At 42.6% G+C, this 27,102-nt stretch overlaps 2 protein-coding genes across 2 annotated transcripts; one reads left to right on the forward strand and one right to left on the reverse strand.

Moving 5' to 3' along the window:
* Positions 1 to 7,484: 7,484 nt before the first annotated feature.
* On the reverse strand, positions 7,485 to 14,544 carry LOC120055989 (NEDD8-activating enzyme E1 regulatory subunit-like). The gene is made up of 20 exons (XM_039004100.1): positions 14,418 to 14,544; positions 13,821 to 13,924; positions 13,644 to 13,704; positions 13,506 to 13,536; positions 13,341 to 13,412; positions 12,922 to 13,001; positions 11,596 to 11,705; positions 11,355 to 11,464; positions 11,184 to 11,246; positions 11,025 to 11,088; positions 10,790 to 10,881; positions 10,595 to 10,654; positions 10,349 to 10,482; positions 9,943 to 10,018; positions 9,696 to 9,735; positions 9,374 to 9,460; positions 9,173 to 9,265; positions 8,917 to 9,031; positions 8,656 to 8,705; positions 7,485 to 8,532 (listed from the first exon to the last, which is right to left on the reverse strand). Exons 1-20 carry the CDS (start codon positions 14,465 to 14,467, stop codon positions 8,423 to 8,425), a joined length of 1,602 nt encoding a protein of 533 aa, XP_038860028.1. The 5' UTR covers positions 14,468 to 14,544; the 3' UTR covers positions 7,485 to 8,422.
* Positions 14,545 to 15,084: 540 nt separating this feature from the next.
* LOC120055995 (carbonic anhydrase 7-like) lies at positions 15,085 to 26,866 on the forward strand. The gene is made up of 7 exons (XM_039004113.1): positions 15,085 to 15,245; positions 15,904 to 16,101; positions 19,540 to 19,658; positions 21,363 to 21,458; positions 22,292 to 22,354; positions 22,526 to 22,681; positions 25,202 to 26,866. The coding sequence occupies exons 1-7, from the start codon at positions 15,209 to 15,211 to the stop codon at positions 25,322 to 25,324; spliced, it is 792 nt and encodes a 263-aa protein (XP_038860041.1). The 5' UTR covers positions 15,085 to 15,208; the 3' UTR covers positions 25,325 to 26,866.
* Positions 26,867 to 27,102: the final 236 nt, after the last annotated feature.

A 27,102-nucleotide genomic window follows, 5' to 3' on the forward strand; every position in this document is an offset into this window, starting at 1 on the left:
CCCTGGCCTCAAAGGCTGTCTGCTCTATGTTTAGATAAAGAATTCCAGCCCAACTTCTATTTGTTCTCACATTGTCAGAGAAGCTCATCTGGATGGCTTATAGAGAGGGGAGACCAGTAAAATGACATTGTTTCAGAAGTGCTCTGAAACAATGTCTGTCATTCACCTCGGGACATGCCACAAATAATTCCCCTGGAAATTCTTTAAATGGCTCGCGTTGGTGAGATGTTTTTGAACTCTTTGTGTTTTGAATGTTGTAGTCAAAAAGAACAGGTGTTGCTAATGAAGAGAAACAAGTCTTGTTTTGTGTAAGAAATGGAGGGGGAGAGGAGAGAGGGAGTGAGCGACCCATTTGAGGCACACAGATGGGAGCGTATGAGAGAGGTGCTGATAGTGCTGCTGGTCAGCTTGGCCTTGGCTGTGTGGAGAAGACTGAGCTTCCCCTGTAGAAGCCTCTCTCCTGCCTGCCTGCTGGCCTGGGTCCCCCAGCTGCTCAGGCCTCCTCTGAGGCTCTCTCCCTCACAGGCCTCCAGAAACTTTCCACATAGCAGGGAGGCGCAGCCTTGCTCCCGGGGTCGCAGAGTTCGCCCCATGAGGAGTTGCGGTGTGCACCCTCAACTGCCTCCGAGCCAGAGCAACCTTGGAGTTCATGGAAAAATACACAAATTTGTCAGTCACCTTTGAGCTCTTCTGAAAAGGATAAATTAATTGTATACCAGTGGGTGCTGTTCATTAATATTCGATACACCACTTCTGTTTTACTGTGGTGGAAAGATTTCTATCTGACATGTTTTTCTTTCAAATGGAATTCCGAGCCGTCTCCGGGAGATCTTAGTGATGGCAGATAAAGTAAATGCCAGAGAGTGGAGATAAGACTGGCACCTTCTAATAAACATCTGTCCAGGACATAAGATCAAGCTCTCGATTCAAACGGTTTATTCCTAAACTCTTAACAGGCACGGCCATAGCCTACGCCAAAAACGAATCCGTTAAATACACAATCACCAACAGTTATCTATCACCCATGCCCAGCCCCCCTGCGGTTCCACCAACCGTAAGGATGCCTGGCACCGAAATATTCCAGGCATTCCTTTGATGGGCAGACAGCAGGGGGGATTGGCCTGCTGGACTTAGCGAAACCTAGATAACTGGTACTGCACCAACATACAATAAGACCATGTCATAACTCAGGCACACATACCTGTCTATGAGGGTTGCTACAACACGGTTCCTGAGTTAATGACACACTAGACATGGACAACACATGCCATCATTAATACATTTACAAAAATAAACAAAGCAGTAGAACACACACATACAGACATATACACACACATACAAGCACACATATACACACACCATAGAGCAGTGCTCCAACCCACCCTAAAAAAAATCCCCCATACAAAGCAGGTGAGAGGAGAACTGGTTGCACTGTACTGTGTATATGTTCAACTGTACTTTATGTGGTTCCACAGTATACCATATATACATTACACCAACAGGATCAGGGCCTCTTACACCCTGTCCTGTATGTACAGTATGTATACAGTATGTATACATCAGAGGAGGCTGGTGGGAGGAGCTATAGGAGGACGGCTCATTGTAATGGCTGGAAGGGAATCAATGTACTGGAGTCAAATGTTTCGTACCATTTATTTTTTACCCCATTTTCTCCCAAATTGCTAGTTTGCTGCAACTCCTCAATGGGCTTGGGAGAGGCGAAGGTCGAGACATGCATCCTCCGAAACATGACCCGTCTAGCCGCCTACTTAACACATTGCTCGCTTAACCTGGAAGTCAGCCGCGCCAATGTGTCGGAGGAAACACTGTTCGACTGACTACCGGAGTCAGCTTGCAGGCACCCGGCCCACCACAAGGAGTCGCTAGAGCGCGATGAGCCAGAGAAAGCCCCACGGCAATACCTTCCCCTAACCCGGACGGCACTGGGCTAATTGTGCGCCGCCTATTGGGCTCCCTTGGATCGAACCCCAGGCTGTAGTGGTGCCTCAGCACTGCGATGCAGTGCCTTAGACCTCTGCGCCACTCGGGGCCCCTCATTCCATTCCATTGATTCCATTCCAGTCATTACAAGGAGCCCGCCCTCCTATAGCTCATCCCACCAGCCTCCTCTGGTATACTCCTCTGGTATACATACACCACACCTCTGAGATGGTAACTGCAAGGTCTGGAAATAAAAAAGAAATGAAAACACACAAACAAACAGTCGTAAGGCGACTGCAAATGGGAGACGAAGTCTTACTTTGGGATGAGACACCTTCAAGGTATAGGGTGGTAACAAGTCGGCTTGTACAATCTGTACAAGATAGTACTGTTTTACAGGAGTTAAATTAATGCAAGTCATTTTTGTTTCTAAAATTATAATGTCCAAAACTATAGTCACGTTTTTATATTATTAAAGGCATGTACATCCTAAAACATCTCTCTGTGATGTTACATACAGTATAGAAGACATTGCAAATTACATAAAGCACTAAAGAACCTCACGGACAAGATGATCTCTCTCGGATAAGAGGATCTCTGTTCGTCTCCACACTGTGGTTTTGTTAGAGAATAAATGTGATTAAAACCAAAGCAGTCGTTCCAGTCATGTGCATAAGACATGTTGGAGGCACCAGGAGGAGGTGAGAGAGCCCTGTGGATGGACTGTGTGTGTGTGTGTAACACGACACCTACCACAGGCCCCGTGGGGCTGATCCAGAGAAGAGGTGACTCTGAGCCTGTCTGGAAGGCCCCTCTGAGGGGATGAATGGGGAGTAAGACCTGGGCAGACAGGAAGAGGCAGGAAGAAACAATGTTGCATATGACACAAACTAAGAATCCAAATTTAGTTTGCTGTTGCATCAGTCTGCTGTATTTTAGCCTGCAAATGTACAATACCACCTTAATTGGGGAGGACGGGCTCATAGTAATGGCTGGAGCGGAATCAGTGGAATGGTTTCAAATACATCAAACACATGGTTTCCATTTCCACCCCTTAGCAAAACAGAAATGAAGAGAAGTGGATGTTCAACCAGTCTCTCCCCTTCCTTCCCCAGAGGGCGAGTGGTGAGAGTTACTCTAGAGTACCTGCATGGGCTGGGTGATGTTGTGTGTTTTTACTGTTTCACTGCAGTCTAACGGTCTATCCTCATCACCACATCCTAGTAAGGGGGCAGGTGGACTGGGTGGGGGGGAATCACGCATGGGCTCACATGCTTTCCCCCAATGTTAAAGGTGCATGAGCCGTGCCCCTCAGTGCCCCCCCCCCCCCCCTCCCCCCCCCTCCTGATTTGGCAGGCTAAACTCCTCCTGGGAGAGGGAGGTTCAACTGTGTGTTACATAAACGCACTATATAAAGCACGGGGCTGACAGTGACAGGCCTCCACAGTGCCTATCTTCATACTCACGTTCAATATGGGCTGTAACATACACACTGACGATCCCACCACAACACGACTGGGAGCTACAGTATATGATGACCGTTGGAGTGAAATACAGCCTCAGAGGCATTATAACCTTTCTGACATTGATGGAACTTTTACCTCTTTGTGAACAAACGGCATATCCACATCTATCAGTCCACAGAATTCTCCCTGAAAGACTCCCTGAAAGACTCATGTGAGGGTTAATACTTCCCAATCCCCTGCAGTCTTACAGTAAACAGACTGAACGCTCTACTCAAACAGCCATGTTTTAATACAGCAAAGCACTACTGGCCCCAGGGAAGAGAGCACAGCGCTGGAGCCCAGCCAGACAAATATCCAAAGTTATAATCACCAGGGATCAGCAAAACCACCCCCTTCTCTCTCGCTCCCTCTCAGAACCAAAGCGGTCTTTCACAGAATGCCAGTAAAATAACACAGCAAATCATCACTGGCACTGTAGCCTTTCTGCAGAGTCAATGTTTCTGATTCACAGATAGATTTTTGAATTAACGGCCAGACCACAGTAAAGCAGCGGACTCCTCTATTGTCCGGCCTCCACGTTGACGGGGGATAACACTACTCCCAAGCTGGGATACTGGAGCCTTGATAGTGGAGTGTGAATGGAATAGAGACAGACTGTACAAGGCCAGATGTGTGTGGGTGTACAGTATATATGTGTGTGGGTGTATGTGCATAGTGCATACAAAAAGAAAGAGGGTGGGAGGGATTAGTAGGAGGGTGAGTGAGCGGGTGGGTGGGTGGGTGGCTGTTCGTATCACCAGAAAGGCAGAGGAGGGAACGAGTCTCAGTTTCAGAGACGCAGCTTCATCCTCAGAATACCTTCCCAACCTTTAACCTCTGAAGGAAGATGAATCTATGGGAAATGTGCAAGAGGTTCTGTTTTTTTATTTAACCTTTATTTAATCAGTGCAGCTACATAGGATGTGCATGTGTTCTACAGGAAGCATCAGAGCATACGCAACTCCATTAAAGGGATTCTTCGGTACTTTTGTGTGATTTTTAGCCAGTAGTTCTGAAAGTAGCGCTCATGAGCCAAAAATGGTCACCGAAAATTGCGTACTATGTCACATACATTTTAAGTCTGAAGTTTACATACACTTAGGTTGGAGTCATTAAAACTTGTTTTTCAACCACTCCACAAATGTCTTGTTAACAAACTATAGTTTTGGCAAGTTGGTTAGGACATCTACTTTGTGCATGTGTAACAATATAGCTTCCGTCCCTCTCCTCGCCCCGAATCAGGGACCCTCTGCACACATCAACAACAGCCACCCTCGAAGCATCGTTAACCATCGCGCCACAAAAGCATCATGTTGTGGGGGTGAGTTGCTGCAGGAGGGACTGGTGCACTTCACAAAATAGATGACATCATGGGGGGGGGGATTTGGTGGATATAGTGAAGCAACATCTCAAGACATCAGTCAGGAAGTTAAAGCTTGGTCGCAAATGGGTCTTCCAAATGGACAATGACCCCAAGCATACTTCCAAAGTTGTGGCAAAATGGCTTAAGGACGACAAAGGCAAGGTATTGGAGTGGCCATCACAAAGCCCTGACCTCAATCCCATAGAAAAATTGTGGGCAGAACTGAAAAAGCGTGTGCGACAAAGGAGGCCTACAAACCTGACTCAGTTACACCAGCTCTGTCAGGAGGAATGGGCCAGAATTCACCCAACTTATTGTGGGAAGCTTGTGGAAGATGAAATTGTTAAACTTGGGTCAAACGTTTTGGGTAAAGGCAATGCTACCAAAAACGAATTGAGTGCATGTAAACTTCTGACCCACTGGGAATGTGATGAAAGAAATACAAGCTGAAATAAATCATTCTCTCTACTATTATTCTGACAGTTCACATTCTTAAAATAAAGTGGTGAGCCTAACTGACCTAAAACAGGGAATTTTTACTAGGATTAAATGTCAGGAATTGTGAAAAACTGAGTTTAAATGTATTTGGCTAAGGTGTATGTAAACTTCCGACTTCAACTGTACATACAGTTGCGGTTTTGGAGCAGTGGTTTCTTCCTTGCTGAGCGGCCTTCAGGTTATGTCGATATAAGACTTGTTTTACTGTGGATATAGATACATCTATACAGTTTCCTCGAGCATCTTCACAAGGTCCTTTGCTGTTGTTCTGGGATTGATTTGCACTTTTCGCACCAAAGTACGTTCATCTCTAGGAGACAGAACGCGTCTCCTTCATGAGCTGTATGACAGCTGTGTGGTCCCATGGTGTTCATACTTGCGTACTATTGTTACTATTGTTTGTACAGATGAACATGGTACCTTCAGTCATTTGGAAATTGCTCCTAAAGATGAACCAGACTTGTGGAGGGCTACAGTTTTTTTTCTGAGGTCTTGGCTGATTTCTTTGGATTTTCCCATGATGTCAAGCAAAGAGGCACTGAGTTTGAAGGTAGGCCTTGAAATACATCCACAGGTACACCTCCAATTGACTAAAATGTTGTCAATTAGCCTATCAGAGGCTTCTAAAGTCATGACATTTTCTGGAATTTCCCAAGCTGTTTAAAGGCACAGTCAACTTAGTGTATGTAAACTTTTGACCCACTGGAATTGTGATACAGTGAATTATAAGTGAAATAATCTGTCTGTAAACAATTGTTGGAAAAATTACTTGTGTCATGCACAAAGTAGATGTCCTAACCGACTTGCCAAAACTAGTTTGTTAACAAGACATTTGTGGAGTGGTTGAAAAACGAGTTTTAATGACTCGTGATGTAAACTTCTGACTTCAACTGTACACAAGAAGACCATCTTGAAAACGGATCATGTCTGTGTTTATTTTCCAGTATGTCTGTTATCATTAGTACAGACTGTCACAATAGAGCAGCCTGATGCGCCTATCTAGCAAGACACTAGCAACTGGCGGGCCCTGATACAGTGAGATAAAGGCTCCACAATGAGCATTTAAGGTAATTGAAGCCATCTCTGTATGTTTGAAATGGTCTCCACTGTCATGCTGGCGTGTTGACACAGCTGTGCAGAGCACTGGACACACCAGCTAGGTTTGACTGATGTTCTCAGCTGGGCTCATGCAGTCACTGGAGCTGGGAAACAGGTCCTTGAAGAGAAATAAACTGCCGGAGACATCATATCAGAGGCTATGCAGATTATAAAGCCTAGCTGCGTAGCTCGAGGAAGATTGGCAAGTGACATGAAACCGGCTGAGATAAAATCAGGTTTGTACTTGAGACAGATGGCCTTAAGGGCCAGATGATTAGCAACTCAGATCAAGAGATGTGATAAAATTGCAACAGTAAAATAAATATCCTTAGCCGAGAGAGGTGCTTCCTGCCTAGAGCCCATGCAGTCCAACCCCAACTGTGCGTGTAGATTAGATTCAGGGCTGGTTAAATAAAACTGCCATTCCATACACAATAATCTTAGAAGATGAAACTTTCTGTTTGGGAAATGGCCTAAGTACATTTTGGCAGGCCACTCGAACACCATGATCTGCACCGTCCTCCTCAGGAAGGAGGCGGGGGACTTACAAGGAAAGAAATCTACCAGGGGCAAATTTCCACTCAGTTAAATCCTGCAGGCAAAACACAACAAATGAAAAACATGTCAGTGCCCTCTCTAAGCAACCAACCAACGCATATTCAAAAGCAGCCCACAGTTATGTAACAGTGGCCTTCAGTATACCAACTCTCTTGTTATAGGGCCCTGGCTGGCTGCAACACAAATCAGATCATATGTAGGCAATGAAGTGGCCATAATTGTTCTCAATGTTTCCAGAGACTGGGACATTGAACAAGAACATAGTGACTAATCAACATAACTGGTTTAGGTATGCTTCTCATTAACATTTTATAGCTAATGATGTCTGGTACAGTGGGTGCTATATAGTCAGAATTCAGGAATTATTCACTCAACACAATGATCCTGAGTGTGCCGTGTGCCTACCGTAAACATGTTCTTCCCGCCGACATGGAAAGATCACCCTCTACTGAATGTAATCGGAATGGGATTAAAGAAATTGCTCCCCTTTTCATATAAATAATGAACTATGCAGGAATTTATGTGCTGCAACAAAATACAGAGCATTTTTTATTAATTGGAGGATACATTTTTTTTTTGCCGTACTCCCAAGAAATCTTTATGGTGAGTTTCTGCTCCAAGTGTGTAGTCAGCAGAGTGCCTGCTCACCACAGAACACACAGTGCATTTTGTGACAAACACCACTCCACCAATGCTCTATAATCTTAACTGGGGAAGGAACCAAAACAACAACATATTACACAGCTCTTAAAGGATTTTTATTTATAGAGACACTTGTGTCATGTTGGGGTTATTCTACCAGTCAACAGGAAAAGGTAAAAAAAAAAAATCACAGCGTATATCACCATCAGGCCAATGTCTTGGGAATTGTGCCCAATCACAGTCAACTTTAGGCAAATTAGGGTGGCAATTTTGCTTGTTCATCATGAAGCTCACATGATAGTCAGCTCATTTTGAGTTGGACAGGACAATGTGACCACTACTGCTGGCCATGTAAAGTACCATGTCCAGACCATTGCCCATCAGGGCACAAGATGTTGGAGCACAATCAGAGTTCCTTGGGTACCTAATGTACAGGTACACCACATGCATTTACCTCAAACTTCCTTGTCTGTTTAGTGCAGGATATCTTTAGAGGAAATAATTAAAACCCTGGGACATTTCTTGAATGGTTCGAATTTGGCAGGTAAATTATTAAAATGTACTAATAGGTGCAACACTTCATGTGTGAGAATAAACCAGCCAGAACACAAACATTGAAAAGTAATCAGAAACAGTCCATCAGAATCTCCATCTCTCTTTCAGCCACAACATAATAATAATAATAATAATACGTGGAAACATACAGTATGAACAAAGTGTTCCAACTACACAAACTTCCAGTTATCGCTGCAACATTCCATTCTTATATTTTACAGAGGGGTTAAGTGCATGTCATTAAGGAGGAAAATAACTTTTTCTACAACTGAAACGTGGCAGTTGTCTGGGACATGGCATTGTAGATGAACGTGTTGTTGAAGGGAACAAACTGACGAGTGATGATTTTGATGGCCTCTTGTGCAGCAGATCCTAAGGAAACACATTGAAGACGGTACATTTGGACCAACTCCAAGAAAACAACATGTTTATCCCATAACAAAAATAGCACGAGGATGCTAGACCATAATAGGATCCAAGTCCTGTAGAACTCACCTCCCAAAAAGGATGCCACTGTGTGTGGTTCAGAAGCACCATAGCGACAGCTGTCGAAGAGCAAAGTGAAATGACATGTAGATTATTTAATCATGTTCCTCTCCTTGATGATAACCTCATTCCCATTTTACAGTTCATGGAAATATTGTGGCTAAATTACAAATATAAACACAAAAACTGTAGGGAGGTTTTGCAGTGGGCTGTAAAATGACCATTCTCTCTGCAGAGAACAGTTGACTGGACACTATGCACAAAACATACAACTCGTGGATGTAGTCATCTTTCACATTGACGTTCAGGCTGTACTCCTGCAGAAGGCTGTTCACACACAGCTTCAACTTGCTAATGTCTTCTTCTACTTGGTAATTGTAGACACCTTCAAAAAGGAGGAAGAACATATCACATATCTGGAGATTGGCAGTTTAACATTGCGGAACACAGTTTAGTTGTGCTGTGTGCCAGGTTGTGTGTGACAGACAGTTGTGTTGGGGGCAGAACTACGCCAGCCTAGCCGTACCTGGGTAGCGGGAGTGCTGCTGATAGAAACGGTCCACAGAGCGCAACATAAGGTACAACACCATCTCCCCATCTGCACTGTCCATGCAGGAGGCTGAGGAGAGAGAGCAGAATCTTAGTATACACTACCAACACACATAATCAAAGGGACTCAAAAACAAAACATTAGCCAAATCAAGGTGGGCGTCTGTGTTGTACTTACTGATCTCATCTTTATTGACCGTCTCCACGCTGTATTCTTCAGCCAGAGACCTGCAGCGCACCACCCTCAGGAAGGCAGCGTTCTTACCTGCAGACCGAAACACACAGCAAAGGGCCAGGGCTCAACCCTACTGCACAGTGTTCCCTTTCATCATGGGTTCATTAAAGTGCAGCCACACTACTGTATGACAAACAACACCTGACCGACATGACGCTTTGAGTTACTGTTAAATGAGTTAGAGTATTCAATTTACATTCCTGCCATATTACGTGTCCTGTTCACATTATATGATGGTTGTGTGTGTACTTGTCAGAATACTCACAGAATAGTTTGATGTCCTGCTCAGATATGCTCTCTGAGGGCTTTAGCAAGAGAAAAGACAGAAGTCAATCCAATTAACTAGATAATATCAGAAATCAAACCTTTTTACAATCTATCAAAGGTAATAAAATGTTGATCCTTACACAGCACTACTGCTGCATAAGTACTACTGCAGGAGAGTTACTATGTGTTTTTGACATCGCATGAGATTAAATATCCCTGAGACTACAGAATACATTTTCACATACCTTTCCAACAGACTGCAGGAGAGACTCTACATGCTTAGACACGACGGAAGCATCTTGCATTGCCTTCTCTCTATAACTGAAAACATATGCCTGCATTAATGCCCAGGCCAGGACTATGATGATCATGCCAGCACAAAGCATACCTTGTGTTCAGGAAATAAGGTTAAGGCACAGGAAATCGTAAACAACAGTGGAAATCGCAGCGTCATATGGTTTGGCACATACAATTCTACCATTTAGCTATGGACATTGGTTTATTATACAATGACTGTCCTCTCCTTGATATGCCCCACATTACAAGCATTGAGCTGTGCTCGCTATTAACTCATACAGCAACTGACTTTTTAATTAAACCGGCGGCTGCCTGCTTGCCATATAAATTAATAATATAATTATCACCACCTACATATTCTGGAGGTTGATGAATTTCTCTGAGTCCGCAATCATGTCTGGAATGGAGCCGCGCACAGGTAGGTTTCCGCTGCCGTCGTTTTGCACAAACTCCCTCACTGCTCGCGTCATCACCCAGAAGGCTGGAGTCTGCGTATAGCAGAGAAAGACAGAACAACCAGTCATGCATTAAACCTACAAATAAATCATTCACAGGATGCTTCAATCATGGCCCGAGTAGACGTGTCATATTTAGATTCACCTGTGATGTAATGTCATTGCATTGCTCTCCATTGAATATGTCGCCAACGCCACTTGAAATCTACAGAGAGGTGAGAGTGGAGTTAGCAAAGTTGACAAGAGTAGCAGCTTCCAGTGATCTCGTGCAACCAGCAGCACGGATTAACATAATACGGCTGAAAGGAGTGAGGGGGTTTAGGGGTATGAGAAGAGCCACCTTGGTGGGGTTAAGGGCTGTGTTGACGTTCTTGATGGCCTCCTCAAAGTTCTCCTCATCCTCAGGAGTTCCCTTCTCACTCTTCAGGATTCCTAATGGAACCAAGTATCATGAGAACACAAACCATATACAGTCAGGCATGATCTGGATAACATAGTGTCTGTAGACAACTAAAATTCGGTGAGAATGTAAAAATGCAAATGAAGTCAAGACAAATCTATGTCAAGTGAAATACCTTGCCGTATAAGCTGTTTGAAGGCCTCCTTCTCTTTGTAGTTCTTCGGGAACTGAAAATTGTGCTAGAAAAAAAAGATGTATTAAATTGTCAGCTCTCTTGCACATCATATAGGGTGCTGTAGAATGTGCCTTTGATTGTTGGTCACAGAAGTATTACCTCACTGAACCACTTTTCTAGGTATTTGGCAACAATGATGATCCATGGTGTATGACTGTGATCCTGCAGAACACAAGAGGATAAGAAAACACATGACCCAGTGAGGACCAAATTACAACTAAAATACAAAACTCAACAGTGGCCTAAAAAAAAAAAAACGCCCAAACACACCTTCTTCCCCATTCCCTCCAAGTCGTAGGACTGGATGTGGTTCTTGAGCTCTGCAAAAGGTTGGTCAAGCCTCAGGTCCTCCAAGGCATTGTCTGGATGAGACTCAATCACTAGAGGGAGTGATCGCAAACAGCTTGTTTGAGTGTTTTCGATTTACTGCAAGAGAACACTGACCTTGAGTGCTTGTCACCATTACTACAGATACAGCAATACACGCGTGACTCACAAGCGTTTACTATACCTGTGTGCTCCTTCACTACTAGCCTCATGTAACCGACGAGGCCATACGTTCTACACACCAGGAAAGGTATGTTTGCATTCCACAACACTGACCCCAGTCTCAAACATGTGCTGTGAAAATAAAACCAAAATCATTTACATGACAAGAGAACGTTTAAAAAATATATATTTGATGTTACTTTGTAAGACCATCACAAATACCAAATAAAAATACTTCAATTGAAATGTACACTACTGTTCAAATGTTTGGGGTCACTTAGATATGTCCTTGTTTTTGAAAGAAAATCTAATTTTTTGTCCATTAAAATAATATCAAATTGATCAGAAAAGCAGTGTAGGCATTGTTAATGTTGTAAATTACTATTGTACTATTCATTAAATAGTACCCGCAAAACACCAGTCTCAACGTCAACAGTGAAGAGGCGACTCCGGGATGCTGGCCTTCTAGGCAGAGTTGCAAAGAAAAAGCCATATCTCAGACTGGCCAATAAAAAGAACAGATTAAGATGGGCTAAAGAACACAGACACTGGATAGAGGAACTCTGCCTAGAAGGCCAGCATCCCGGAGTCACCTCTTCACTGTTGACGTTGAGACTGGTGTTTTGCGGGTACTATTTAATGAAGCTGCCAGTTGAGGACTTGAGGCATGTTTCTCAAACTAGACACGCTAATGTACTTGTCGTCTTGCTCAGTTGCGCAACGAGGCCTAGCACTCCTCTTTCTATTCTGGTTAGAGACAGTTTGCGCTGTTCTGTGAAGGGAGTAGTACACAGCGTTGTACATGATCTTCAGTTTCTTGGACATTTCTCGCATGGAATAGCCTTAATTTCTCAGAACAAAAATAGACTGACGAGTTACGGAAGAATGGTCTTTGTTTCTGGCCATTTTGAGCCTGTAATCGAACCCACAAATGCTGATGCTCCAGATACTCAACTAGTCTAAAGGCCAGTTTTATTGCTTCTTTAATCAGGACAACAGTTTTCAGCTGTGCTAACATAATTGCAAAAGGGTTTTCTAATGATCAATTAGCCTTTTAAAATGATAAACTTTTATTAGCTAACACAACGTGCCATTGGAACACAGGACTGATGGTTGCTGATGATGGGCCTCTCTACGTCTATGTAGATATTCCATAAAAAAATCTACCGTTTCCAGCTACAATAGTCATTTACAACATTAACCATGTCTATACTGTATTTCTGATCAATTTTAATGGACGAAAAATGTACTTTTCTTTCAAGAACCAGGACATTACTAAGTGACCCCAAAACTTTTGAACAGTGGTGTATGTCTAAAAAATGTGTAAGAATAAGAGGATGAATAGCACCTTTCTGGCAGCTGGACACCAATCACCAGGGTAAATCTGTGGAAGAAATCTGGGTCGTTGTCCAAGAGCTTTTCAGTGCTCTATAATGGAAAATAAAATACCAGATCACAATAAGAGTTTGACAAACAAGACTGATCTACTATAAGTGCTCTGCTTGTTTTAGAACACTCATCAATCAATCCACTCAGATAAAGAAGTGCACTTTGTGTGCAGTGAGACCCATCAATGGCTACTCAACTGGTGCAGCGTCATAGTAAATCTATACCTTGATCGGAATTAACACAGATCTACTGCTATACCCTGAGGATCGTGTAGTCAAATCTAGGATCTTTTTTCATATGACAAAATCTGTGCAGGGAAAGCTGTGACAGCCCTCTTCAGGAAGAACTGCTCTACTGCTCATAGTTGAAAACACAAACCTCCTCCACAAAGTTGCCAGATACATCAGTGTTCAGCTCCTGTAGCAGCTCTGTGGCAGCCTGAGCTCGGTTCTGGAAAACACACCATCCCAGAAGACTTGTTATGACATACTGCATACAGGTAGAGCTAAGATATTGATAGAGTAGAATAGCATAATCGTTTACCCTTCCTATGCTGTTGTTGCTCAGAAAAAAGCTGAGTAGAAAAGGAAGGTAAAGACAGTATATTGTATAAAACATTTTAAGATTAAGATCAAAAGCGCTTCAATGAGGTGATAAACAATAGGCATATCACGTTCTTACTTATTTCCGACGTCTTCCCCGGAGACTTTGTGTCCATCGACAATAGTGAACGCTCCAATGCCTGATGAAGAGAGCAACTAGCTTAGGTAGGCTAGCCTACTCATGTATTCCCTTAGAGCAGTGTTTTCCCACTCTTGGTCATCGGTCTTTTCTAGTATCAAATATTGAAATATTTACCTGGAAGCACAAGGTTCTTGAGTATTTCAGTCCCAGATGCTGTGGAATTGATCAGGCATACGTGTGCATTTTCAAGTTCTTCTTGGCCATGGTCTCCCCACAATCTGAAATGGAGTACAGGCAGGCCATCATAACAACGGCATGTTGCTTATCTCCTTGTCATCTTCAATGCCTTGTTATTTACCTATTATCACATCTCATCTGGTATGGTAAATAGAGGAGAACAATTAACATTTTTGAGATTCAGTCAATGAATGACACCAATTCTGGCTGGTGTTGTTCAAAGTAAATTAGGTGGCTAGAAGCTATAGCAGACAGCTAACAACTGACTGTAACAGGACAGCTAGCAAGCATGTCAGTGAAGACTAGCTACAGTAGCTAGCTATAATACTTTTAAAGCATGCTGGTTGGCTGGCATAGTTAACGTTAGCCCAAGAGAATACACTATCAAGCATAAAGTCAGTTAACGTTACGGGCTTGCTAGCATAACTACATTAGCTAGCTGCAGTTTGTCAGTGGAGATATATCTAACTCATGCAACGATTTAGGTTTAGCAAATAACTGTATAATTTTCACAGAATTTCTAGCTTCACATACCTCAATTGTCTATCGTATTTCTGGTCTTTAGAAGCTTTAGTAACTGCCATGGTCTGATTGGAGAACCCCACCGGTTAATTCGATAGCTCCATTCGATGATTCGATAGAGACAAGTGGTTGAACGCAGTTGTAAATTCAAAGCTGCACTTTCGATTTAACTACAGTTGACCACCAGAGGGAGTAGTAGTGAACATTCAATCGATTCAAACTTGCGCAAAATGTAATTCATTAATTCTGCCACAGTTGCACCACCTGTTCAGACTAATCAATGAATTTGAATTTTGAATTACATATTATAGTAAGATGTGATGTGTTCTTTTAGATGCGACTTTTTAAATGTTGGTTATATAATCATACATATTAGTTATGGGTTTAAGCTGGAAAAGCAAAACAACACTATACCCATTGAAATATGTGCCATGCATTATCATTAAAACATATTGTGAGACATGTTATTTCGTTAGTTCAGAGGAAAGTGTATCTTAATTGGCTGCTGTACTAGGTCTAATTATCATAAATGAGGGGTCTTTCTTTGGATGTTTTGAAGTACAGTAACAGAAATCAAGCAGGGTAATTGAAAAGGGGGCGTGGCAAGCAAGGATCATTACGATTGCCATACGTCGCCACCTGATCATCCTTCCCAACCTCCACTCCCAGACTTCATCAACACTGCTCACACACCAGCACTTCATCTTCGGCACGCCATTTATCCCATCATTTCGTACCGTCTGGGCTGTGAGCCGAGAGTCAGATAGCATATAGAGAAGGTGAATCTAAGCGGAATCCTCGCAATGACAGGACATCACTGGGGATACGGAGAGCAGGATGGTAAGTAAAACCTACCAACCTGGGAGAGCATCGCTATGTAACCTACATTAGAACACACCGTAGCACAGCGCTGACCTTGTTTGGGGACGCTCGTGCGCTGCGAGTGACAGGCATTCGGGAAAGACTGCATTTGTTTCTGCAAGACTGGATGCATATTTAATTAAATACTTTTCTATTGGCAATAGTCTATAATCACATCTATGTTTTGAACTATGTCTGCATCGGACCTTTTATTAAGAATCGACAGGTGACTGATTGGCTAATTTAAAAAAATATGTATTTTTTTCTGGTTTGCTACGTTCTGGGTGGGGATCTCGCATTGGCATTCTCAGACAATAGTGCTAACGTTGAGAGATACAGTAACTGTTAATACGAGATTAGCCCAATTATCTTTAACCTGCATGCCACCTTATTTAGTCATCTATTCAAAAAGCAGGTTTTAGCAAGTCTTTGAGTTCTAGGAGTGTATCAGTATTGTTAAGGTATTGAGCCCTATGATCAGTGTGTTGATTGATGCAGCAACCTAGAATGCTATGTCCTGGTGTGAAATTGAGAATGTCATGGTTTTCTTCAGTTTTTATAAAATGGTGAATTAATGGATCTGATCTCCTTTCTTTACATAATGTCATGTCCAGCTCTGACCATCTTTGTTTCTAAGGTCCAGATGCATGGCACAAAGACTACCCCATCGCCCAGGGCAATCGCCAGTCTCCCATAGACATAGTTCCTGAGGACACTGTATACGACGCCAGCCTGCCTCCCATATTCGTCTCCTACGACCACTGCAACTCAATCAACATCTGCAACAACGGCCACTCTGTGACCGTAGAGTTTGATGACACCGATGACAAAACAGGTAACCGCAACGGAGGGGAAGAGATCCTTTGTAGACCATATAATCATCCCTGAGTGGAAATCCTCTCTCACAGAGAAAATGCGGACATAAATACAAGCAATATTGAGATACAGTATTGTTTCAGATTCGATCATCGACCCTTCAACTTTGACTGAGTGTGAAAGTCACCCAGCCCAGGAGGTATTTATCACTGTATATCACTCTGGTGGGTGGTTGTTTCTGGGCACCTCTATCACTCATGACTTTGACATTAGCCAACACAACCACTGTATTGGTAAGGGGACACCATTATGTTACGGGTACTGTGTAGTAGTACTATCATGCTATAACCACCACCCTTGCATGCACATGTGACACTTATTTAGTGGATGCAGTCCTACCTATGCCAATCAATCCTACCTACATATGCAGATTAATTTAAAGATCAGTGACACCAGATTCTCCACCTTCGTCCATTCTGAGCAGTGAAGTAGGTTGTGGAAGCCTAATGCCCTAAATGACAAAGCATTTACTTTTATTGCCAGGAAACCTCAAATGTTAAATATTATCCATTCAAAATATGTTTTGGATTTGCATACTCCATCACAACCACCATCAAAATGTGGTTGATGGATAGACCACCTACATTTGTATATCATTAAGGCCACTCCTACTGGACTGTATGATTCAGTGAGATGTGTTTTGGTGGTTATAGTGAAGCCAGTATTTAACTGTAGGAGTGTCTGTCTGCCAGAGCAGACATCTGACCACATCAGGTAATCTTCCTGGTTGTGTCACATCTGTTTTTAAACTGACAGTCGAAGTTAACAAAAGTCATAGACAAAAAGAAAATGGGGAGAGCCGCTTTGCTTCTGTGGCATGAAAAGGTAATAGGAACCAACGGTCTGAATAGAATGACAACCAAATAAGTTTGGGCTTGTATTTTGAAAAGTGGTAACTGAACGCCTACTGTACAACAAAAAGGTGTTTGATCTTAACAAAAAGGCGTTCTACCTCAGTGATTTGATACCCCTGCACATCAACTTGGTACTCGTACCCTGTGTATGTAGCCAACTTATTGTTACTCGTGCATTTTTTTCCTTATTATTATAATTTTTTCTCTCTACATTGTTTGGAAAGGCCCGTAAGTAAGCATTTCCCTGTTAGTCTACACCAGTTGTTTACGAAGCATGTGACAAATCCATTTAATTTGAAAAAGGCCCTCCTCAAAAGGAAAATAGCCATAGCCACAACTGATTTTGTTTTCTGTCTCCAAAAAAGTGCGGCTGTTTGGCTAAGGTGCAGATCACTATGAAAACAAATTCACAGAAACCAAACAAAGAAGTTCCATTCTGCATGACATGGTCTTATGATGGATAGGCTTCCCTATCCTTTCACCATCAGGAGCTGGTTAGAAGTTTCATCACCTAGGCATGCCCATTTTGTCCTGTTTCCCTTTTGTGGTTGTGTCCTCGTGTGTGTGTGTGCCTTTTTGTACATGTGTGTACATGCCTAGTGTATCATTAACTCAGGAAACGTATGAACATGCTCTAAAGCACACATTACCAAGGTGCCATTCTTATCCACCCAACCATTTCATGCGGATGAATTATTCGACGCATGAAAAAAAAGTCCAGAACGGGCTGATGGAAACAGAAATGCAGGAACAATTTTATAAATGTCAACAAACAATTTGTCCATTTGACATGGTGTGATCTTTGTTTGTAGGTCAAATGTATGATGCGAGAAATAGCGGAAATATCTTTGTGCAAATATTGATCTAGAAACCATCCTATCGAAGCAAACTTGGAGTCACGCAATGATATTATGTTGTGTGGTCTCCCACTACAACTCAGGAAAGCATGCAGTTTATTAGGTTACTGACAAAATTTTAAAAAACTAAATAAAAATATAGGACAAAACACACATCACGATGAGAGACACCACAACACTACATAAATAGAGAACTAAGACAACAACAGCATGGCAGCAACACATGACAACACAACATGGTAGCAACACAACATGGCAGCAGCACAACATGGTACAAACATTATTGGGTTTATATATAAAGGATATTTCATGCTGAAACCCTCGTATTAAACACCAATGGTATTCACTAAATTTACCGATTTTATATTTTGGATAATGTTTAACAGCTGTCATTGTATGTTTTTATTTGTAAGTCTTATTTAATTATTTCATCTATTTTACACGTGATAAGGCCACACAGAGGGCCAGCGATAAATAGTACACAAAAGGGCCACTAGATGTCTTGTGATAGATTACATCAAATCCTTGCAAGATACACACATTCTGGTAGTTTGCTGGTAATATGCCTTGCCTTTGCAACACTAAGCTTGATGCTCATTTCCAATAGATATTGAGGGTCTTATTCTGGTGACATGATGATTCGACGCTTGGCTGCCCTTTGACAAATAAAAATAATCTTGCTCTTATCCATAATAATCTCATGTAGGAAGCACTGTGTCTGTGAGCTGTTGGCTAGAGCACACATTCCCAGACCAGAGTGGGCACATTTGCTATATAACGCAACAACTTTTGTGACAAAACCATCAGGAGAATGGAAAATGCAATGGAAACCCATTGAACTTGTAGTTTTTTATTTGGTACATGGGGAATTTAACTGCAAAAGTAATTTGTATGTGCACTACGTCATCACAAACACAATAAGTCTGTTTGGTGGGGAAATTATTTTAGAATATTAGCATAATCTGTTGCCAATTAGATGGAAGGAAACCTAGCTTGTGACACTCCGCTCTCTGGCATTCTCTTCACCTGCCATCACAAAGATCTCGTTGTGTATGTATATGGGTAGACTGTGTGAACCTGTGTGTGTGTGTGTGTGCTTGGCTCCAGTGGTATCAGACCGAATTTGTCACCTACTGCCCTGGCCTCCCTGGAACTCTTCAGTAAAGCGACAAACTGTCCTACACTGTCACAAACAGAGCCCAGCCCAGACACTGTCTCTCCTAGGGACCTTATCCCCAGCACCACCCCAATTAGATCAGTTAGTGATGGGGCAAATCCTAGGCATATCAAGACACAGGCTCAAAATACTCTCATTTGTCTTATGTCAGGTAAAGTAAGGCCTTCATGAGGACATAGTTGTTTTAATACAGTACCTGTTTAGCCAAATGCTCTCTAGTACTGTAGGTAGATAGTTATTAGGAAGAGTAGTAAACAGTGTGGTTGTGGGACAAGGCGCCTTATGTGTCTGTCAGTGTCCGCTAGTGTCCGCTGTCTGTCAGCTTAGTGAGAGTGATTTTAATGAGCAGTAGCAGGTGTTGCCATGTTGAGTTGCTCTTCCAGGCCTGGTGTGTGGTGGTTCTTGCCTGCTTGTCTGGTGTGTTGTGCTCTGCAGTGGTACCATGCTAGGCACGAGGCATAGCGGTGTGGCGTTGGCTGACTGATGTCTCTTGTCCTCTGCCCTGACAGTAATCAGGGCAGGCCCCCTTGACAACGCCTACCGGCTGAAACAGTTCCACTTCCACTGGGGCGGGAAGGGCAGCCACGGCTCAGAGCACACCGTCGGAGGGAAGACCTACGCTTCAGAGGTGAGTGTTTCCCCTAATCACACAGACGGAGCCTAGGTAACCCCATTTTCCCCCACATACAGTGCATTCGAAAAGTATTCAGACCCCTTGACTTTTTCCACATTTTGTTACGTTGCAGCCTTATTCTAAAATTGATTTTTCTTTTAAACAATCCTCATCAATCTACACACAATTTCTTAGTAATGACATAGCAAAAAGTTTTTTTTTTTATTACATTTTTGCCCAATTTTTTTTAAACGGAAATATCAAATTTACGTAAGTATTCAGACCCTTTACTCAGTACTTTGTTGAAGAACCTTTGGCAGCGATTACAGCCTTGAGTCTTCTTGGGTATGACGCTACAAGCTTTGCACACCAGTATTTGGGGAGTTTCTCCCGTTCTTCTCTGCAGATCCTCTCAAGCTCTGTTAGGTTTTCAGGTCTCTTGAGATGTTTGATCGGGTTCAAGTCCGGGCTCTGGCTGGGCCACTCAAGGACATTGAAACTTGTTCCGAAGCCACTCTTGCGTTATCTTGGCTATGTGCTAAGGGCCGTTGTCCTGTTGGCAGGTGAACCTTCACCCCAGTTTGAGGTCCTGAGCACTCTGGAGCAGGTTTTCATCAAGGATCTCTTTGTACTTTGCCCCGTTCATTTTTCCCTCAATCCTGACTAGTCTCCCAGTCCCTGCCACTGAAAAACATCCCCACAGCATGATGCTGCCACCACCATGCTTCACCGTAGGGATTGGTGCCAGGTTTCCTCCAGACGTGACGCTTTGCATTTAGGCCAACGAGTTGTTTCTCATGGTCAGAGTCCTTTAGGTGCCTTTTTGGCAAACTCCAAGCGGGCTGTCATGTGCCTTTTTACTGAGGAGTGGCTGCCATCTGGCCACTCTACCATAAAGGCCTGATTGGTGGAGTGCTGCAGAGATGGTTGTCCTTCTGGAAGGTTCTCCCATCTCCACAGAGAAACTCTGGAGCTCTGTCAGAGTGACCATTGAGTTCTTGGTCACCTCTCTGACCAAGGCTCTTCTTCCCCGATTGCTCAGTATGATGAAGGCCACTGTGTTCTTGGGGACCTTCAATGCTGCATAAATGTTTTGGTACCCTTACCCAGATCTGTGCCTCGACACAATCCTGTCTTAGAGCTCTACGGACAATTCCTTTGACCTCATGGCTTGGTTTTTGCTCTGACATGCACTGTCAACTGTGAGACCTTATAGACATGTATTCTTTTTAAAATCATGTCCAATCAATTTAATTTACCACAGGTGGACTCCAAGTTGTAGAAACATCTCAAGGATGATCAATGGAAACAGGATGCACTTGAGCTCAATTTCGAGTCTCCTATCAAAGGGTCTGAATACTTATGTAAATAAGGTATTTCTGTTTTATATTTTTAATACATTTGCAAAAATGTGCTTTGTCATTATAGAGTATTGTGTGTAGATTGAGGATTTAAAAAAATATATATTTTAGAGTAATGCTGTAACATAATAAAATGTGGATTAAGTCAAGGGGTCTGAATACTTTCTGAATGCTTTGTACATCTGCATCTATATTTGCCAAGAAGTAGTTTTCCCTTCTCTGGTTCGGTTGACCTCCTATAATAGGTAACTGGTTTGTTGAGTACCTGAGACAAAGAAGCAGTGTTTCCCTGAATGTGGGTGCTTGTCTCAGGCTTGTCCCTAACCCTGCTGCCCCTCCTCCCTGTTTCCTCACGCAGCTTCATCTGGTGCACTGGAACGCAGACAAGTACAAGACATTTGGGGAGGCAGCGGCAGCCCCCGATGGCCTGGCTGTCCTTGGCATCTTTTTAGAGGTGAGAGGATCTCCCCCGGCACCAGCCAGCAGCTGTTCATCTGTCAGCCAGTAAATTGCTTTGGAATTGAATCTCTTTCTGCTTCACCAGGGCTGTTTAACAGGGATTAGACTGAAGACCAGCAATCACTGAAGGAACAATGTAAAAACATGTTATGATATTATGTCTGAACAGAGAGGACAAAACAGTTCACACGTGTCTGTGTTGCAAATTGTTCAATCATACCAGGACCATGTGGAAAATATGTGGCGCGCACTTTTATAGAGAATGTATTTAAATAATACAAAGTATATAATGTATGTGTTTTTGAAATGTATCTTATTGATAACACATTGATGTAGACACTGACTGTACAAAACATTAGGAACACCTGCTCTTTCCATGAGACTGACCAGGTGAATCCAGGTGAAAGCTATGATCCCTTATTGATGTCACTTGTTAAATCCACTTCAATCATTGTAGATGGAGAGGAGACAGGTTAATGAAAGATTTTAAAGCCATGATACAATTTGAGATATGGATTGTGTATGTGTGCGATTGACTGTGGAAGGGCAAGACAATATTTAAGTGCCTTTGAATGGGGTATGGCAGTGGAGGCAAAAGGGGGTGCAACTCAATATTAGGAAGGTGTTCCTAATGTTTTGTGCACTCCGAGTATGCATTCAGTACATGATGGTCAAATAAACATATCAATATATCATTGTGGCAATGTGTATAATCTACTGTGTATATATTTCGAATGTTAATGGAAAGCCTCATATTTTCTCATATGACAATCTGTTTGGGCTAATGTCAGAAGGTTGAGATAAAAAGGGAACCTGTTTTATTTACAGATCGGAGATGAACACAGCGGTTTACACAAGATAACAGATGCTTTATACATGGTGAAGTTTAAGGTAATGGCATACATGCTTAAGTCATAATGCAAAAGAATGAATCACCTGATGAGTGACTCGAATGATTCAACAGGGCATTTGAAAGATATGTTGATACTCTGATAAAAGACTCATCTTAAGTGTAGCATAATCCATATTTGTCATGCTATTCTTTGTTCTATTTGCACCCAGGGAAGCGTTGCAGATTTCAAAGGTTTCAATCCAAAGTGCCTCCTACCTAACAGCCTACACTTCTGGACATACCCGGGTTCCCTGACCACGCCCCCTCTTCACGAGAGTGTCACCTGGATCGTTCTGAAGGAGCCGATCATAGTGTCAGAGAAACAGGTGGGAGCCCTCACCATCTGGGTAGGGGTGAATCAGTACTACCTGGGCCTAACCAATATGGAGATATCTCTGCTTATGGAAATGTGGGGTCTTTGCCTAGGGAAACCACAGTGAACCACTGCGTTTTTCATGATGTAAATGATGAACCATTTGAATGACAGGCGTCTTCCCTGATGGTGGGTGTTCTACCCTTCATCTGCACTTCATCTGCCCTTACTCCATCAACACCAGAGAAAAGTTCAAGAAAGAAAAATGCACTGAGATTTTTACAGATTTATTTTGAAGTGTGGGAGTGTCTGTTGAATTTATTCTTTTGAAATTGATAAGTAAAAGAATGTCAAGGCTCACTTGCAACACTATGGCTGCGTTTACACAGGCAGCCCAAATGTGATATTTTTCCCACTAATTGGTCTTTTGACCAATCACATCAGATATTTTCAGATCAGCTCTAGAAAAGATTTGATGTGAAAAGATCTGATCGCGCAAAAGGCCAATTCTTGAAAAAATATCAGAATTGGGCTGCCTGTGTAAACGCAGCCATATTGTTGCAAGTAAGCCATCAAAGTGAACCTTGACATACTTTTACTTATCAGTTTCTGTTTGACAATAGACCAATTCATGTCTCTCCTCTTTTCATGGTGAATGGTTAATGATTTGAAACATCAATATAGTTGCTTATCGATGTGTAGTCTTTATGACCATTAGTGAGCTGGGTTTGTCCTTGAGCCGTCTATGATGTTACTGTGGCTTCTCCAGACGGAGGGCTTTGATTGGAGGATGCCAGGGGAGTAGGCAAAGGCTGTGAGTGGATTACTGCATGTGTGGCTTGGATGCCATGCAGTGTGTGTGTGAGGGGGGGGGGACTCAGTCGGGCTGTAGCAATGGCCTGCTGAAATCCAAGTGGGAACCCTAGATGTGAAAGACCTCTTTGTGGATCCAGGTGTCACAGCTTAAGCTCCATTCAAACAGTGGGCATTACCCCTGAGCTCTTGACAGTCACTCAGTCGGGCTGTAGCAATGGCCTGCTGAAATCCAAGTGGGAACCCTAGATGTGAAAGACCTCTTTGTGGATCCAGGTGTCACAGCTTAAGCTCCATTCAAACAGTGGGCATTACCCCTGAGCTCTTGACAGTCACGCACACATCGATATCCTTTACTATGTAGCTGTGCAGTGCATATTCTCTGAATTACTGTAGGCTAGATTATCCCTTGCATGTGCTCATACAGCTTGAAAAAAGAGGTGAGTCTATCTACTCTAATGGTGGAATTGGCTATTAGACCATTTCATTCATTTAAAATATTTACTTTACGCTTAGTAGTTCTAATGAATTCAAACCACAGTCTTCTATAGCTAAATGGCTAATTGAAGACCCATTTATTAACTCGGAGAGATTATCTCGTCTTTTCTTGTTTTTTTATCATCAAGAAAGCAGGCTACAGCTTTAGGGCAATAAGTGAGTACTGTGTCAGGGATCTTGTGTTATGGATGTGGAGAAGTAGACTGTTTGAAGTCGGGGTGCATGCCCAGCTCTGCTCCATTATACAGTGGTGGAAAAAGGACCCAACTGTCATACTTGAGTAAAAGTAAAGATACCTTAATAGAAAATGATTCAAGTAAAAGTCAGTCACCCAGTAAAATACTACTTGAGTAAAAGTCTAAATGTATTTGGTTTAAAATATACTTACGTATCAAAAGTAAAAGTATAAATACAAAAGAAATCCTTATATTAAGCAAACCAGGTGGCACCATTTTCTTGTTTTTAAAATTTACGGAAAGCCAGGGGCACACTCCAACATTCAGACATAATTTACAAACGAAGCATACGTGGCAGTATGGAGGACCAGGGATGTTCTGTTGATAAGTGTGTGAATTTGACTATTTTCCTGTCCTGCTAAGCATTGAAAATGTAACGGGTACTTTTGGGTGTCAAGGAAAATGTATTGAGTAAAAAATACATTATTTCCTTTATGAATGTAGTGAAGTAAAAGTTGTCAAAAATATAAATAGTAAAGTACAGATACCCCAAAAAACTACTTTAGTAGTACTTTAAAGTATTTTTACTTTGGTACTTTACACCACTGCCATTATAATAGGCTGTTTACCAGGGAGGTGACTGCATGCCTTCCAGGTCCCCTCCTGGGCTGGCCCTGTTTTGTGTTCTCAGCCTTTTTGCGATGGCACTGGGAAACGTAATTAAAGTCACCTTTGGCCCATCGGCATGCTGTCTGCATACTTCTGTTCCTGGCCTGGCTGACTGTGCTGGGCCTGGGAGCCTGCTCCCTCCCTGCTCCTTCGCTGCCCTTAGTGTAGGACTCCAGGGCACAATCCTTTGATCCCTGGGAGCTGATTAACGTCATGGATGGAAACGTTTTGACCTTTTTTTAATTGTGAAATTCTTTGGGGATACTCAGCAGGGAAAAGCCCTTCTTACATAAGAGGCTATTGTGTTTTTCCTCCCTCAGACACTGCAGCCAGGGACTACAAGGTGTTTCTGTCTGTTTCCAAACATCTCTCCACAGATGGGAAAGTTCAGGATGCTGCTCTTCAGCGGAGAGGAGGAAGAGGGCAGGAAACGCATGGAGAACAACTTCCGACCCCCTCAACCCCTGAAAGGCCGGAAGGTGCTAGCATCCTTTGACTAACTTGACTGCAAATAACCTCCAGGTGGCATAGCCTAACATATGGTCTATTATATGTCAGAGTGAATGTCTGAATAGAGTTTCTTCTCAACCTTGAATAGTTTTACTACTGATGATGAATATAGAACATGGGGTATGAAACATCACATCTCCCTCTACTGGTCAATTACTTTCAACCGCACTTTAATTGAATGTCAGATGCTGATATCGACGTTTGAAACAGTCATAATGACTACTATGTGCCCTCTGCACAGTTCTCTATTTTTAAATATAGTAGTGATCTGTAACATTTTTCTGAAGTGAAAGATATTGCTCACATAGCCATCCAGACATTGCCTTGACAGAAAACAGCGTAATGTATGTAACTCTGTAGGGATTTATTTTTATCTGATTGTACCTTTTTCAAACAAAAGTCAACGTGGCCTCATGGGTGTAGTGAAAAGCGTTTAAGTCAATGAACAGTCCCCCTCCACCCCAAACGTACACACACCATTTTCTGTCCACCCAGTGGATTGTTGTTGTTTCGCCTGCTATTGTGTCTATGCAAGGTGCTATATCTTCTTCCCAAGGGTTTAGCCACACCTTATCTACCAATGGAAGATGATGCCAGTGCTCTGTAACATGTTGTCTGAATCCTGACGGCCTCTTGGTGGTAATCTAGGTTGATCCATATTTAGATGGGCTATTGCAGCCGGATCCACATCGTCCTACTGTAGTTGCCATGGATCCTTTAACCCAACACTCACAACTGGAGGTGGAATTGGATTAGCGAGCGGCTGCCAAATTTCAGTTGCTCAACTGTAAATTAAGAGTTTACTCCGTACTTTCCCTGTGCCCTGACAGCCCAGTGATTGAAAGCTGTACATCAGCTTTAAAGATGCCAAGCATGCGCTGAATAGGGTATTGAGTTCATGTTGGGTCAAAACAGTTCCACTTTCGAGAAATGAAGGAGAGGGCGTACACATACAGTACATTCTGTATGGAAATTAGTCACTTCTGTAATGGGTGTATGTCCATGTCTTTGTGTGCTGCTCATTTCTCCTGTGCCACAGAACAGCCTCCTCCCTACAGTCGGTTCCTACACTACTGTATGGTACGTTGTTGCAGGCAGGGTGACGCTCCAGTTCTTTTATGATAATGGAAGGTCTCAGTAAGTGAAGGTCATAATGATTAATAGAGCCCCACTGTAGCAACAGTTGTAAGAGAGATTGCTCCTCGGTACACTATGTAATTCCTAATGAAAGTCTGCCAGGCCTCTGTGTGTTTGAGTAGTTTTACATAATGCTGTTCCATAGATAGAGGTGGACCTTACCCATATAGACAAACTGGTAGGGGGACACTCCTCTGCCTAGTTCCACCCATGGGAATTAAGGCTTGGAACTGGCACTTGAGCTATCTATTTCAAACAATTGATATTCTACAATATCAGGAACATTATTTATTTAGTATGTGAATCATTTTGCATGAACTGGTGACAATTTAATTGACTTGTTTGTTTTGTAAATTGTAGTTCTTCAATAATATTAGATTGATTCAGTACTGTTTCAGAACCAAAAGATGAGATTAAAGGAAATCTATCAAACTTTTTGTTGCCATTAAAAGGCTTGTGTGGAGTATACAGATTACTTTTTAAAAGTATGTTTATGACTAGTTCAAGTGTGGGTCCCAGAATTAGTTATCACAATGGCGACTGCTGCAGTCTCTAAACATGAGTCACTGCTGCCACTGTGTAGTCTAACAGAGAGCAGAGAAGTAAGCGTTTGGAAACAGTTCCTAATGAG

This window comes from Salvelinus namaycush, chromosome 1 (assembly GCF_016432855.1).
Source record: "Salvelinus namaycush isolate Seneca chromosome 1, SaNama_1.0, whole genome shotgun sequence".
NCBI classification, from domain to species: domain Eukaryota; kingdom Metazoa; phylum Chordata; class Actinopteri; order Salmoniformes; family Salmonidae; genus Salvelinus; species Salvelinus namaycush.